At 40.3% G+C, this 13,005-nt stretch overlaps 2 protein-coding genes across 5 annotated transcripts; both read right to left on the reverse strand.

The window, feature by feature from the left end:
• Positions 1-1,853: 1,853 nt before the first annotated feature.
• LOC311254930 (caspase recruitment domain-containing protein 8-like) lies at positions 1,854-10,463 on the reverse strand. 4 transcript variants are annotated; one of them, XM_084349003.1, is made up of 14 exons: positions 10,380-10,463; positions 9,426-9,554; positions 8,845-8,964; positions 7,821-7,931; positions 6,832-7,003; positions 6,654-6,698; positions 6,409-6,571; positions 5,805-5,953; positions 5,440-5,495; positions 5,128-5,345; positions 3,949-4,022; positions 3,525-3,638; positions 3,288-3,429; positions 1,854-2,924 (listed from the first exon to the last, which is right to left on the reverse strand). In XM_084349003.1, the coding sequence occupies exons 2-14, from the start codon at positions 9,533-9,535 to the stop codon at positions 2,587-2,589; spliced, it is 1,812 nt and encodes a 603-aa protein (XP_084205129.1). In that variant the 5' UTR covers positions 9,536-9,554; positions 10,380-10,463; the 3' UTR covers positions 1,854-2,586. The 4 variants fall into 4 exon arrangements, with proteins under 4 accessions (XP_084205129.1, XP_084205126.1, XP_084205128.1 ...); XM_084349000.1 differs by having other exon boundaries at positions 3,751-4,022; XM_084349002.1 differs by lacking the exon at positions 8,845-8,964 and having other exon boundaries at positions 3,751-4,022.
• A 787-nt stretch (positions 10,464-11,250) lies between these two features.
• LOC311254819 (nuclear factor 7, ovary-like) lies at positions 11,251-12,780 on the reverse strand (the record flags this gene model as incomplete). The annotated part of the gene is made up of 1 exon (XM_084348814.1): positions 11,251-12,780. Exon 1 carries the CDS (start codon positions 12,700-12,702, stop codon positions 11,251-11,253), a length of 1,452 nt encoding a protein of 483 aa, XP_084204940.1. The 5' UTR covers positions 12,703-12,780.
• Between the last annotated feature and the right edge of the window lie 225 nt (positions 12,781-13,005).

Here is a 13,005-nt window from a genome sequence, read left to right on the forward strand (position 1 = left end):
TTCTATTTCTGTCAGGTTATTCGGTCTGTCTTTTAAAGCAAAAAGATCACACTTTTTAATATTAACCTTCAAACCTGACACCAGAGAAAAAGCATCGAGACAGTCAATTGCTTTTTTTTTTTTACCTCCTTTTCATTCGTTAAAAAAATAGTAGTGTCATCTGCTAATTGACAACATTTCAATTGACTTTCTGCAAGTTGAATGCCTCTAAATTAATCTTTATGAATGTGAAGTGCCATAGTCTGAACCGACAGACTGAACAGTTCCACTTTCAGGTGTCCTGTTCACTATTGTGTGTGTGTGTGTGTGTGTGTGTGTGTGTGTGTGTGTGTGTGGTGCTGCTTATGAGCTGACTGAACTGAAATGACTTTGAATCAAAATGTTGGTTTCACACATTTCAGATGGACTTATTGTACTTTTGCTTTATCTATTTGTCAACATTAGTTACTTTGCTGATAAAGTGTTTCCTTATGATTGTTGAGCAGGATGTCCCCAGCCTGTAAAAGTCAGGTACTAGTTTCTCCTTTGTTTTTTAATGCATCTTACAAATACACACACCATCTCCTCTCTTGTGCGTCACTGTAGGTGTGTGAGATGTTTTTCAGAGGTTCAAAGCTTATCAATCAAATGTAAAACATGCAGCAGTCTTTACATATTTCTTTTTACTCTTTCACAACCATATTCAAGACATGTTTTTTGTGAGTATGCATCAGTTACACATCTGGCCCCTGGTTTGTTCCCCCTGCTGTTTTTTAATTAAGATTTTAGCACAGAACTGTGACTACGACCCCTGAATGAAGATGAGTGATGCTGAAGAGAATAAAAGGGATCCAGCAAAGTGCTGTGTAATCCAGTTATTTTTTCTTTACATATGCATTTAAAAATGTGTCGTCTCGGTCCAAATCTAGTTTTAACATCTTGGAAACATGCAGAGACAACCAGCCACCTTTAATTTACCAATCAAGTATAACAACTTTCGTCAAGTGCAAAATTTGTCAGTTGAAAATTTCAGGGCAGCAAAAAATCAACAGATTAGATGTTTTTTCCCCCAATCAGGTCATTTCTTTTAGACATTTTATGTACAGCTCCAGCTTTAGGCAAGATATCAGCATCTACCACCTTTTACCATTAAGCCTCCCTGATTCACCGCAGATCTTTAAAAATCTGACTTAATCAATAGTTTATGTCATGTGACCCAGTGACTCCAAACCAGTGCTGAATTGAAACTGAGATACAAAGATCTGAAACTTAAAGCAAATGTGGGCCAGTGATGTCAAATCGGGGGCCAATGGCTACTTCCTACTTCCGGTGCCCTTGCTCAGACCACATCCACCCTCCAACTCTGGCTACATATTGATCATATTACTTGTTTTCTCACTGTTTGTGTGTCAGCAAACATGCTGCATGGAGCCATATCACATTTAGACAGCTATGAACTAAAGAGCATATCATCTCACAACACTGGAGAAGCAGTAGAAGAGGTCATCAGTAAGTACTCAGTTGGCTTTAAAAGGTTTCTGACCACACTTTTAATTGTGCCTGTTCCCTTGGTCTCATTTAATAAAAGCATTTGTATTTTCAGATTACACTTAGTGATGTGAGAGTGTGAGGACGCCTTCACAAGTAACCGGCTCGGTTCGGTTACAACAGAACTTCCCAGTTAGTACAGAGAAAGTCAGATCAGCCTCAATAAATGAATTTATTTCAGGATTTATACATAAATGATATAAAAAAACATTTCAATACACATCATTGTATGAAAATGTAAAACAAATCCATATAAAAAGGTTTAAAATGTGTTTTTGATGCGAGCAAAACATTTTCTTGTTTTAAATGAATGTAGTAGAAATATGTAAATATACTGTGTATTTAAAAGTATTTACAATTTTCATCAAAAACATAATTTGAATTGTTACATTTATATACAGACTGTTGAACCTGCATTTACACACTGATTCATTCACTCATTTGTAAACTTCACTGCATTTGTGCGGGATTTTCTGAGACTCTCCTGATGTGAATCATTTCATGAATGTATTTTTATTTTCCCTGATGAGCAGGTGAAAAGCTGTTAGAACTGCTTTGCTTTTATCCTACTGTTTACTTTGTTGTTTCATTAGGTCCATTAAAAAGTGTTTCGGTGATCCCACAGTAAAAAGCTCCAAATCATGTACAAGCTGCTTCCTTTTGTCTCTTCCTGTTAGTCAGTATTCATAACATGTGATTTGCAGTCCAACAATAATAATAACGCTTATGATCAGTTACCTCTCGAGCTCTTTGTGACACCAAACAACATGAATATACAAACTAGAAGCATTAAAGAGCTGCATGAACTTCTGTCAGTCACCAGAATTTGATTTCCCAACGTGGGACCTGATGATGCAGGATGACAATCACCAAAATCCTTTACTCCTCTTGGTCTGTTTGTAAAAAGTCAGTGTGAAGAGGAGCCGGACCAGAACTGAAATGCATCACTCTTACCATCTTTTCCCCCCTTGGTCCTGATCGAATGAGCCAGACTCCAGGTGTGACCCTAAACAGCCAGCTGTTATAAAGATTCATCATCACATGTTTCTTGATTTTTCTTCAGCTTAACTTCAGATGTCTGGAAAGAGTTGGATCCGCCTCACGGAGAGCAGCGATCAGGACCGAGCTGGCTCCAGTTTCCTTTTTTCGTATTGTGTCGATCAACTCTCGTGCTTTATCCTGTATGACCGGTTTTGCTTTAACTGACTGCATTTCTTCATCATTTATAAAGTACAGATCAAGAAGTTTATCCAGAAGCTGGTTCAGAACCGGTCCAGACACTCGTCTTACAAACTCTGTCCGAATAGAGCTCAGCTTCTTGTCTGCCGGTACATTGTCCTCTGCTGGGACCCCGTCCTCTGCTGGCACACTCATCTGTGCAGCTCCCCTTCTTGAATCTGGAAGATACCCAAGGATAAAACTTTTAAAGAAAACTCTTAGAAAGTACAACATTTTAAAGTTCGACTGAAATTCCAGCCACCTAAATACACTCGATTATTTTCACCAAGATTCATTATTCCCAATGAAATTAACAAAATGTTGAAAAACTCCCCATCAGTGTTAAAGAAAGTGAGGAAAAGATTCCTGCATCTGTCCATTTATCTGGACCGGCACCAAATGTTAATGAGGTCTACTCTGGACTGTTCACTGCATCCTTTCAGATCTGAATGCATCAGAGAAAGAGCACACACCCTTCAACATCACCGCTTCAAATCTATCCTATTCCTTTCTGTTGTTCCATCAGGTGGATGAAGTCTTACCAGTGAGATCAACGTCATGCTCCCAGACCACCATCTGTCTTTGATCGTTGACCATTAAAGTCACTTCTTCTGTGGCTGTTTCCAGGCGGACCTCAAACGTTGGGAAGTAATCTGGTCCAAACTCCAGGTCGAAATCTGCACTCTGAAAACCAAAGTGTCAAAACCTTTATAGTGTTCAATGATGAATCGTGTCAGCATGCTGCAGCACTAACACAGACTTTTATTTCAAATACTCACCTTAGGCTGTATTTTAATGGCCTGAGGACAGTGAAGAGTGTAACTTTGATCTTCAATGAGTTTACATCTTGAAGGAACCTGGATGTACTCTGAATAACGCTGCTGTGTGCTCACCTGAGAAGACATCAGAATATTTTAACAAAGGGAAAATTACATCATGACAGTACAATTACTCACTTTAAGTACAGAACCTGTTCAAAGACCTGAGAGCAGCTGGAAGCTTTACCTCGTCCAGATGGACGTTCCACGGCAGGAGGAACACGTCAAGTTTCCGCCTCTGTGTTTTTGGGTTTGGTTGTCTGAGGAACAGCAGGACTTTGCCGCTAACTGGTCTCATTTTGTTCAACAAACTTTTAATAAAATTCTTCACTATGCCAAAGGCAGAGAAGTGAGAGACTGTGACAACCACATGAGTGTCTGTCACCTTCAGCGGCGTGAGGATGCCCATTCCATCACCAGTGATGTGGACGACAGACAGCAGACCTTCAGGCAGCGGAGCTGTGAAAACACAGAGCTGTGAACTTTTGCTCATTACAACTATAGTCCTAATTTTATTGAGTCTACTAGAACATTGAGCTGATTCTTTGTACAGCTGTTGTCCAGGTTTAGGGATTTATTGAACGCAACGTTCAGTGATGGAGGATGGGAAGCCGGTGAGGGACTATGCCTTTGCTCGTACAAGGAGAAAAAATAGTTGTGCCTGTGGGGAACTGTTAGTCAAAATTAACAATAAATGGAAAGCCAAATAAGTAAAAAGAAAGAAGAACAAAGTTTTTTTAAATAATATGAATACTCTCCAGATGATAAATCCAATGAATTTGGTGACCTTGTGAACTTTACTTTTCCACCATTCATTTTTACTTAGAAACAATTTCTATTTTTTTTATTTTAAGATTTAATGTCTGGTTAGCTGTTGCTGCACCCTATCCAGCATCCCAAATGTGGCTGTATTTTTCACTTGGTTGTCATGTTTTTATAGCCTGTATGAAAAACACCAAAAAATTATCAAAGATGGGCTATTGGTGGACCATCTTCAGAACACTATAGTTTCACCATGGCCAGAATCACTAACATCTGTAGTTGCATAATTACATTGGCAAGTATGAGCACAGTCGGATTCTCTCAGCACAGCAGTCGTCTTTTTCTTTTTCCTAATGAAATCTCCCTCACATCATGACTCGACCTTCTGACCTTGTCAATCGGGGTTAGGGAAAAGTGGTTCGGTAAAGACTGTTGAAATCGATGTGGAATATTACTTGATTATTGACTGTTAATTAAATAATTCATCGATGAAATGTATGTTATTATCATTCATTAATAATCACCAGAGCACCACCCTGGAATCAGAGAACAATAATGAAATGGGGTAAATCCGAGCACTGACTGTCTCAACCAGCTGTTATTAAAATATTAGATATGCAAAATAATAACTGCTCAGTTACAATCAGCAGTGCAAACGCTGTAGTTAGTCTTCTGGTTTTCCCCACAGGCCTCTCTATTGTCTGCAATATGTGGATGAGGTCCCAACAAGACATAGTGACTATTCGTTGGCAACGTGAGAAAGGATAAACTCTCCATTCATACAGCACAATAAAGTCCTTACCATCCATAACTTCACAGTGAGGCAGGTGGAGCTGACAGACAGCAGCACCCTCTGAACCCTTGATATCGAACAGCAGCCCTGCAGCCATCTTGCCAACTGATCTGAGGAGGTTCTCATCCCACTGGACAGTCCTGTACAGCAGCTCCGCCTCCTGAACCATAACAAACACCAGTCCAGTCGATTCACACTGGAACACACCTGGACCAGGACACCTGAACCTGTGGGACACAGAGGAGCTGTTAACAACAAGCCAGTCTGTTGTCAAAAGATCTGTTATGACATGCAGATGCTTAGCATTTGATGTTTTGTTACCTGTATGATGTCTTTCCAGACTCAGTTAGTAGTTCAGGTAGGAAATGTTGCTTCTCCTAAAATTAAAAGAGTCACAAAATTAGTTAATTAAACTAGACGGGAGAGTTAATTAAAACACATTGAGATGGGGGCAAAGACTGCAGCTCAACTCTCCCAGTGACGTACAGTTTAGTCTATATGCACTCCTTAATATTTATTCATCAGTTCATTATCCCTTGTTAAAAATATTATTATTATTCAGTGAAATTATCCTGCACAAGTGAAGCCTGCAGGACTGTGATGGACAGAATGCAGCAGGTAGTGAATACTAAACTCTGGCTGGGGTGAAACTAAGAAACCCCAGTCTAAAAGTGTGACAAACTGACATTTGTAATTTGAGCCTCCACACACAGAAGCTGATGCTGCTGGTTCGACCTCTCTGGATCATCAGGACACAGCTGATCCACTTTAACCTCTTTACTCTCCTCTCTGATGTCCTCAGACACAGGGAAGTCTGGCTCAGATGTGGATGGATCTAGGGGATGGGAGACACAGCAGATGTCAAACTTTCAGACATCCTGGTGACCCAACATTCATAAACTTTGCAAACAAAACAGCCAAGTCCACAGTTCAAAGCTGTTATCTATTGGCAAACCCTCCAATAAAGCCAAAATGTAGAAAATCAAGTAAAAAGTTTAAGGCCAAGTGCAGGTATGTTTAAGTCAAGACAAGGTCCAAAGGGAGTCAATGCAAATTTAAGAGCCACACTGTATAATTACAGAAAATTAACAAAAAGAGAGATTCAACGCCTAATAAGCATTGAGGCAAAACAAATACAAGACATCATCATTTCACAACAGAAAAGAAAACAACACAAAAGATCTGCTGCTGAAATTACTGAGTGTCATTAACACACAACAGCCAATCTCACAGTTACACTTTAATAACAGTTTACGTTTCTTTATGATCTTCCTGTAAGCTTTTACTCACGTTGTTCACGTCTGTCAGGTGGAGCCCTGTTGACGTTGCCAGGATGGCTGTCGAGTGGCAAGACTTGCCTAAGATGACTTTGATCGTACATGGCAATACTTCTCTTGATATGTGCCAGTTTGTTGTGTAGATCTTCAAGGCGTTTCCTCTCTTGAGTATAGTTCTTAAAGGGATATGAAAAAGCACAGTCACAATCTGATAATGTACTCGGATACATGATGATCAAGATACTTGATAGTCGTTACCTTTTTTATTTTCAAATACTCTTGAAGTAACTGACGATGAATTGTCTGAGAAGAGGAGACACAAAAAGGGCAAAGGACATGAATAAAACTGAACCAGTGAAATATAATGGGGCACTTTTTAATCAAGTTATTGTGGAACACAAGGAACAGATTTGTGGTTATCGTTTAGGGAATCTACCTTCTTATTTTCTTTGCTTTGCTGGACCTGTTTAAGCTCATTTTGAAGCTTAGTTGAGCGCTGGGAGATGAGCTCTAACTGAGCATGCAGACGCCGGTACTCACTGTACTCACCGTTGAAATCATCCCTATACCTCTGACACTGCTCTGGAGAGGTGATCACTGTGTACTTCCTTGGAGGGAAAGAGAGAAAATCTTAGTGAGAGAGGTTAAATATGTATAAATTTCTCTTTTAAGTATTTGGCTCAAGTGAGAGGAAGAATGATCATTAGAGGGAGACTTAATGAGAGGTACTAAGGCCTAGTCCTCATGTACATAGGTAGAAAATAATCACCTTCCAGACGAGCGCTTTAGCAGCATTTCAGAATAATCTCTGTGGTCGGTTGCTTAGTTACAGAATTCCTATGTTACATCGAAAATTGATGGAAATGACCCTTCACTTTCAACAATCGAATTCAAAATGCAGTACTGACAATTTCTTTACAAAGACGGCTCATGGAGGAAAAACTGAACTGACTGAACTAAAGTGATAACACTGGCAAAGATCCTTTCTTGATTTTCTTGGGAAGATGGTTTACTCAGGGAATAAACCGGTGTGTGAGTGTGTATGAATGATTACAGCTCCTGATGAGCATGTGGCACTGTACATGGTAACCTCTGCCACCAGTGTATGAATATGTGTGTGAATGGATGAATGCTGACTTGTGTTGTAAAGCGCTTTGAGACTGAGTCGGTAAGAATAGAAAAGCGTTTTATAAGTTCAGTCCATTTACCACTTAGAAATTCAGTTTGTTACAAAGTAAACCCTCTTCCCAAGCAAATTCGTAAAGGATCTTTGGCAATCAGTTTTTCCTCCACGAGTAAACCATCTTCTTAAATAAATGCACTAGTCCTGCATTATGAATATAAATCATTTAGCAGGACATTTTGTCTTCATCCTAAACACAGCATCTTCAGTCTGGTCAGCTTACAGTATGTTAAGGGTCTTACTCTGTGTCTGAGGGTCCAGTTACAGTACTGGGCTTGAAGAACTTTTGAAGAGGATCTTGGGACAAGTCAGTCTCCAAAGACAGCTGCTCCTCTTGACTCCTCTTCGTACCTCTGTGGAGACAGTCCTGTTTAACTGAACTGATTTTTTGATTGGTTTTTAAAAATAAATAATAAAATTATAGAAAAGTTATTGTTTCTTTTCCGTCTGAAATCCAGCATTCAGTCTGCAATGAAAATTATTTTTAATTTTTATTTCAGCTCCTTCACCGGGATTTAAAAATGTCATCGCTTCATCATTTTATCCTATGGGACATTTTACACATCACATTTTGTCACAATAACTGCATTAATTCTTGGGTTGTGGCCAAAAATGTTCTTTTGTGAGGTCACAGTGACCTTTGACCTTTGACCTTCAAAATCTAATCATCCTTGAGTCCAAGTGGACGTTTTGCTTTCAGATGTAAGAAAATTCCCTCAGGAAGTTTCTGAGATCAGGAACGGGACTGACAGATTTACATTTACATTTAGCTTTTGCAATTAACATTGACGCTTTTGTCCAAAGCGACTTACAATAAGTACATTTGTCACAAGAAAGAAACCACAAAATATCACCGTCGATAAAGTAGAAAAGAAAAAACAGAAACAATTTTCAAGCCCTCATCTGAGCAAAGTAGCTGCTTTTTACCAAGGATACCTTAAATACATAAGTGCTATGGTTTAAGTGCTAAGGGTTAGAACATACAAGTGCATATACGTTTTTCTTTTTAGATTGAAAACGAGGCGCGCTGCAGCGTTCTGGATATGTTGCAACGGTTTAGTCGCCGAGGCTGGGAGCGAGTTGCAGTAGTCCAGGCGGGATGTGACCAGCGTTTGGACAGCGTTGCGTCCTTTGTGAGGAAAGACCGGATCCCGCTACTGTTGATAATAAGGTGGTTTAAAAGTTTCACACTCAGAGGGAGATGTGGCAAATTAATTCCGTGTCAACGTTTTGTGGCAAACACTGAATTAGTATCAGTTCTCTTACTTTGTGAATGATGATCCAGGTTCATTACTGAACATTGGAGTATATTCTTCGGACCACTTTCTCTTCATAGACACATAGATGGATAGTGGAGACTCTGGTCTCTCTCTGTCGTATTGAACTCTGCAAACACCAGGACATTTTTATTCATAACTCATGAATCCTTCTTAAATTCTCTGATTCAAATTAAAGTAATGTAAAATGTAATTTTAGACATATTTTCAACATCAGCCAAACGTCTAGAGAACTTCTTGTGGGTCAAAATGAAAGTTGTGATCACAGCAGCTAACAGAATTGCAAATGATCACATTGTTTTACTTGTGTTTTACACAAAGGCCCAGCTTTGTGGGAGTCTGGGTTGTAAGTAACAGCTAAACCAGCTGCTGTAGACACTTGACAACAGGATGTGTGATCTGGTTATAGCTTGTGATTATGAAATAGATCTGCAAACTAGTGCTTGCTCGAAAATATGGAGGTCTGACAGAGTATTTCTTCAATTCCTGAAGCGTAATGTTACTCTAACATTTAGCAAATGGCAAAATATAATCAGCCAACACTGAATGAGTTTGTGTCAGTCCTCTTACTTTGTGTCAAAGCATGGAGGATGATCTTCAGAGCCGTCAGCCTTCACAGACAGACAGCTCGATCCTGGAGACTCAGCCCCGTCCTCCTCTTGCTTCACAGATTCACTCATCTTCTGGTCTGAAGTCAGTCTGAGAAGATAAACAGTGTAATAAAACCACCTGGTCAGCTTTCTTTAAGTCTGTGCTCGTTTTTGAATCAAATTGTCGAGTTCATAGAGTGGCGTAGTTTGTAGTCCTAAAACCCGGAAATCAGTATTTTTGTACTTCCGGTTCCCTCATCTCAAAGTTAACGCGTCTTTTTGATTTGGTTTTCAGTTAAATGCCTGAAATAGGGTGTGTGGTTACCACAGGCTGAAGATATTTACACGTTTTGTTCTACGACATAAAAAACATCATTAAATGTCCCACAGTTTAATAATAAAGCTCTTATGTGTCATAAAAACGGCGGTTGCTAAGAAGCGTCTAAATGAGACTACAGAAGTTGTCGCGGACATTAAACGTCATCACAGCGAACAGGAGAATCATCTACTCACTATTCTGTCTTTACAGGCCGACTTTAGTTACACACTATTCTAACTTTAACTTTACAACTTGTACATTGATCAGTTTATAGAAAACATGTATAGTGTATATAGTATATAGTATAGTATAGACGCTTAGTGGTGGTGACGTTTAAATCATGTGACCGTGATGTTGTCGGTAGCCTAACATTAGCTTTCCACTGCTAGAGATTTAATTTACGCTTCGAAAATCACAAAAGTGGTGTTCATCTGTGAGGATTATCTTTCTGGACAAAACGTGTAAATATCATAAACTTAGCTATGCTAACTTCAGTTAGCCTTCAAAAATGCGTCGTCCCTCCACCACTCGAACGTCATCGGTTCATTGACTGTCGAGAAAACTGACTCAGAGACTTTAATGGTAAAATAATACAAACGTTGTTTTCACACTCACCTGCCTCAGACTTCAGTCCTGCACCTGCTGCTCCGTCGACTCAAAATGGAGTCTGAACCGACAGACTGAACAGTTCCACTTTTAGGTTCCCTACCTGTTGACTGTGGTGTTTGTGTGTGTGTGTGTGTGTGTGGTGCTGTTTAACATGACGTGTTTATGAGCTGACTGAACTGAAACGACTTTGAATCAAAATGTTGGTTTCACACATTTCAAATGGAATTAATGTACTTTTGCTTTTTCTATTCGTCAACATTAGTTACTTTGCAGATTCTGATGATTAATACAGAAAATATTGATGAAGTGTTTCCAGCTGCTTGTTTTTTGAGTATCCTTTAACACTTGGAGCACAACAATCAACAAGCACAACAACATCAACACGACATTTCATTCACCTGCATTGTACTTGACTGTTATCACTCAGCAGTGTCTTTGCACGTCCATGTATTGCATATGATTGTTGAGCAGGATGTCCCCAGCCTGTAAAAGTCAGGTACTAGTTTCTCTTTTGTCTTTTAATGCATCTTACAAAATCCACACGCCATCTCCTCTCTTGTGCGTCACTGTTGGTGAGTGAGATGTTTTTCAGAGGTTCAAAGCTTATTGATCCAATGTAAAACGTGCAGCAGTCTTTACATATTATTTCTTCTTCAAAGATTCTGATAAAAAGGCTTCAGTTCTTCATTCTTTGGTTCCATTGGCCTTTTTCTGACTTTTATAGTCCCTGGGCTGCTTCAACAACCTCCTCAGTGTCGGCTATAACCTCTTGAAGGCCAGTATCTTCTTTTCGACTGAATTTTCCTTTTTGGTTGAATTTTAATTTACTTGTTTCACCGTTGCAGAAACATTAACTGCTGATATCTTCAGTGGGAGTTTAAACACATTGCTTATACATCGAAACATAATCAAGAATTTCACCACAATCCTCATCGTCAACACAATTATCACAGACAGACGGTAATATCTTCAGGGGGAGTTTGTTTCCCGTGCTAATGACCGGAAACAACTTCTCAGTGAAAGTGTGTGTGAAGGTGTGTATGTGTGTGTTCGTATCAGGATCAGAGAAGGACAGTTCTCCTCTGTTCCAGTCCAGATGAACTCTGATCCTCTGGAGCTCCTTTGGTGAGAAAATAGTGTATGGACCAGGTAGTGAGCATGTTGTGCATTCACCTTGATAGAGCCCTATTCCCCATAATCTGGACTGTAAGCCTGTATCTCCCTTTCTCTCAGCAGACTCTGCTGCCACACCGACAACCCAGACTGGACTTTCTCCAACCTCCACGTCCCAGCTGTGAGTTCCCGAGTCATAGCCCTCTGAGCCGAGGACAAAACGATAGCAGTCGAACCTCTCTGGATTATCTGGAAGCTTCTGTCTCTCTCCACGTCTCACACTGGTCAGATCCTCAGACAGGAGGAGTTCTGGATGAGCAGAGTTTGGATCCAGAATCACAGGAGTGTAGGAGACCGTCTCCTTCATCTTGTTCCAGATGTTGAAGCTCATGTTGCCCAGGTGTTTGGCCACGTCTATCAGAGCTCCTGAGAGCAGCTGTGGATCCTCCAGCAGGGGGCGCTGCTGGACTCTCTTCACTGCAGCCTTGTAGTTCTGCAGGAATGAGACGTCTTCAGCTCTCAGCTCCTCCTCTGTGGCTCTGATTGTGTTTAAAAGTGCTTTCATGTCTTTACTCAGAGCCTTAGTCTTCTTCTTCATCATTTGACTCTTCTGCTTCTCCTCCCCTCTCAGAGCAGAGATCCTGGCCTCCTCTTCCTCTTCTAGAAACCAATGAAGCTTCTTAAACTGCTCCTTGATCTGACTCTCTGTGTGTCGGGCCTGGACCTTGATGTGTTTTGCTGTTTGATCACAGTTTCCTTTAACTTGTTCAAAGACCTTCAGTTTCTCCTGTAAAGGCTTCAGGGACTTCTGGAGCTCCTCTTTAAGATCCTGTGCAGCTTCATCGATGGGTCTGAATCTGTGGTTGTTGTGTGTTTTTGAGTCTCTGCAGACGAGACACACCGGCTGCTGATGGTCCAGACAGAAGAGTTTGAGTTTCTCACCGTGCAGACTGCAGAGAGCCTCTGGTGAAGCTGAAGCTCTCTGATCTCTCTCCAGTAAGAAGCTCTCACACAGGTTCTTTATCACCAAACTAACAGGTGGTTCAAACTTTGATGACCTTCTCTTACAAATGGGACACTCCTGTGCAGGTTTCCTTCTCCACCAGCTCTGCACACAATCTTTACAGAAGCTGTGGCTGCATGTCAGGACGACAGGATCTCTGAAGATGTTATGGCACACAGGACAGGAGAGGTCAGCCTCTGATCGGGATGCCATTTTCTGTTTGAATGAAGCTGGAAACACAGCAGGGTGAAAGTACCAATGTTAATCAGTTATAGCTTCAGTCTTTCCTGTATAAAGTTCAATAAACCTTTGTTGACATATCAGAGTCAAAGGTTTTTACAGAGGGACTGTTGGGTATCTGTTTCTATCACTCTGTAAATCAGAAAATACTTCAAGATTAAGATGTAATCAGGTTAATGTAAGCAGGCGGTGAATGGTATATGAACAACCCTCTCTATAAAAACCATCAGAATATAGATGCGACTGGAAAGTGTGGTGTATGTAAGTGCTGCTGAA

Source organism: Pagrus pagrus (genome assembly GCF_965226575.1).
Source record: "Pagrus pagrus genome assembly, chromosome: 3".
NCBI lineage: Eukaryota > Metazoa > Chordata > Actinopteri > Spariformes > Sparidae > Pagrus > Pagrus pagrus.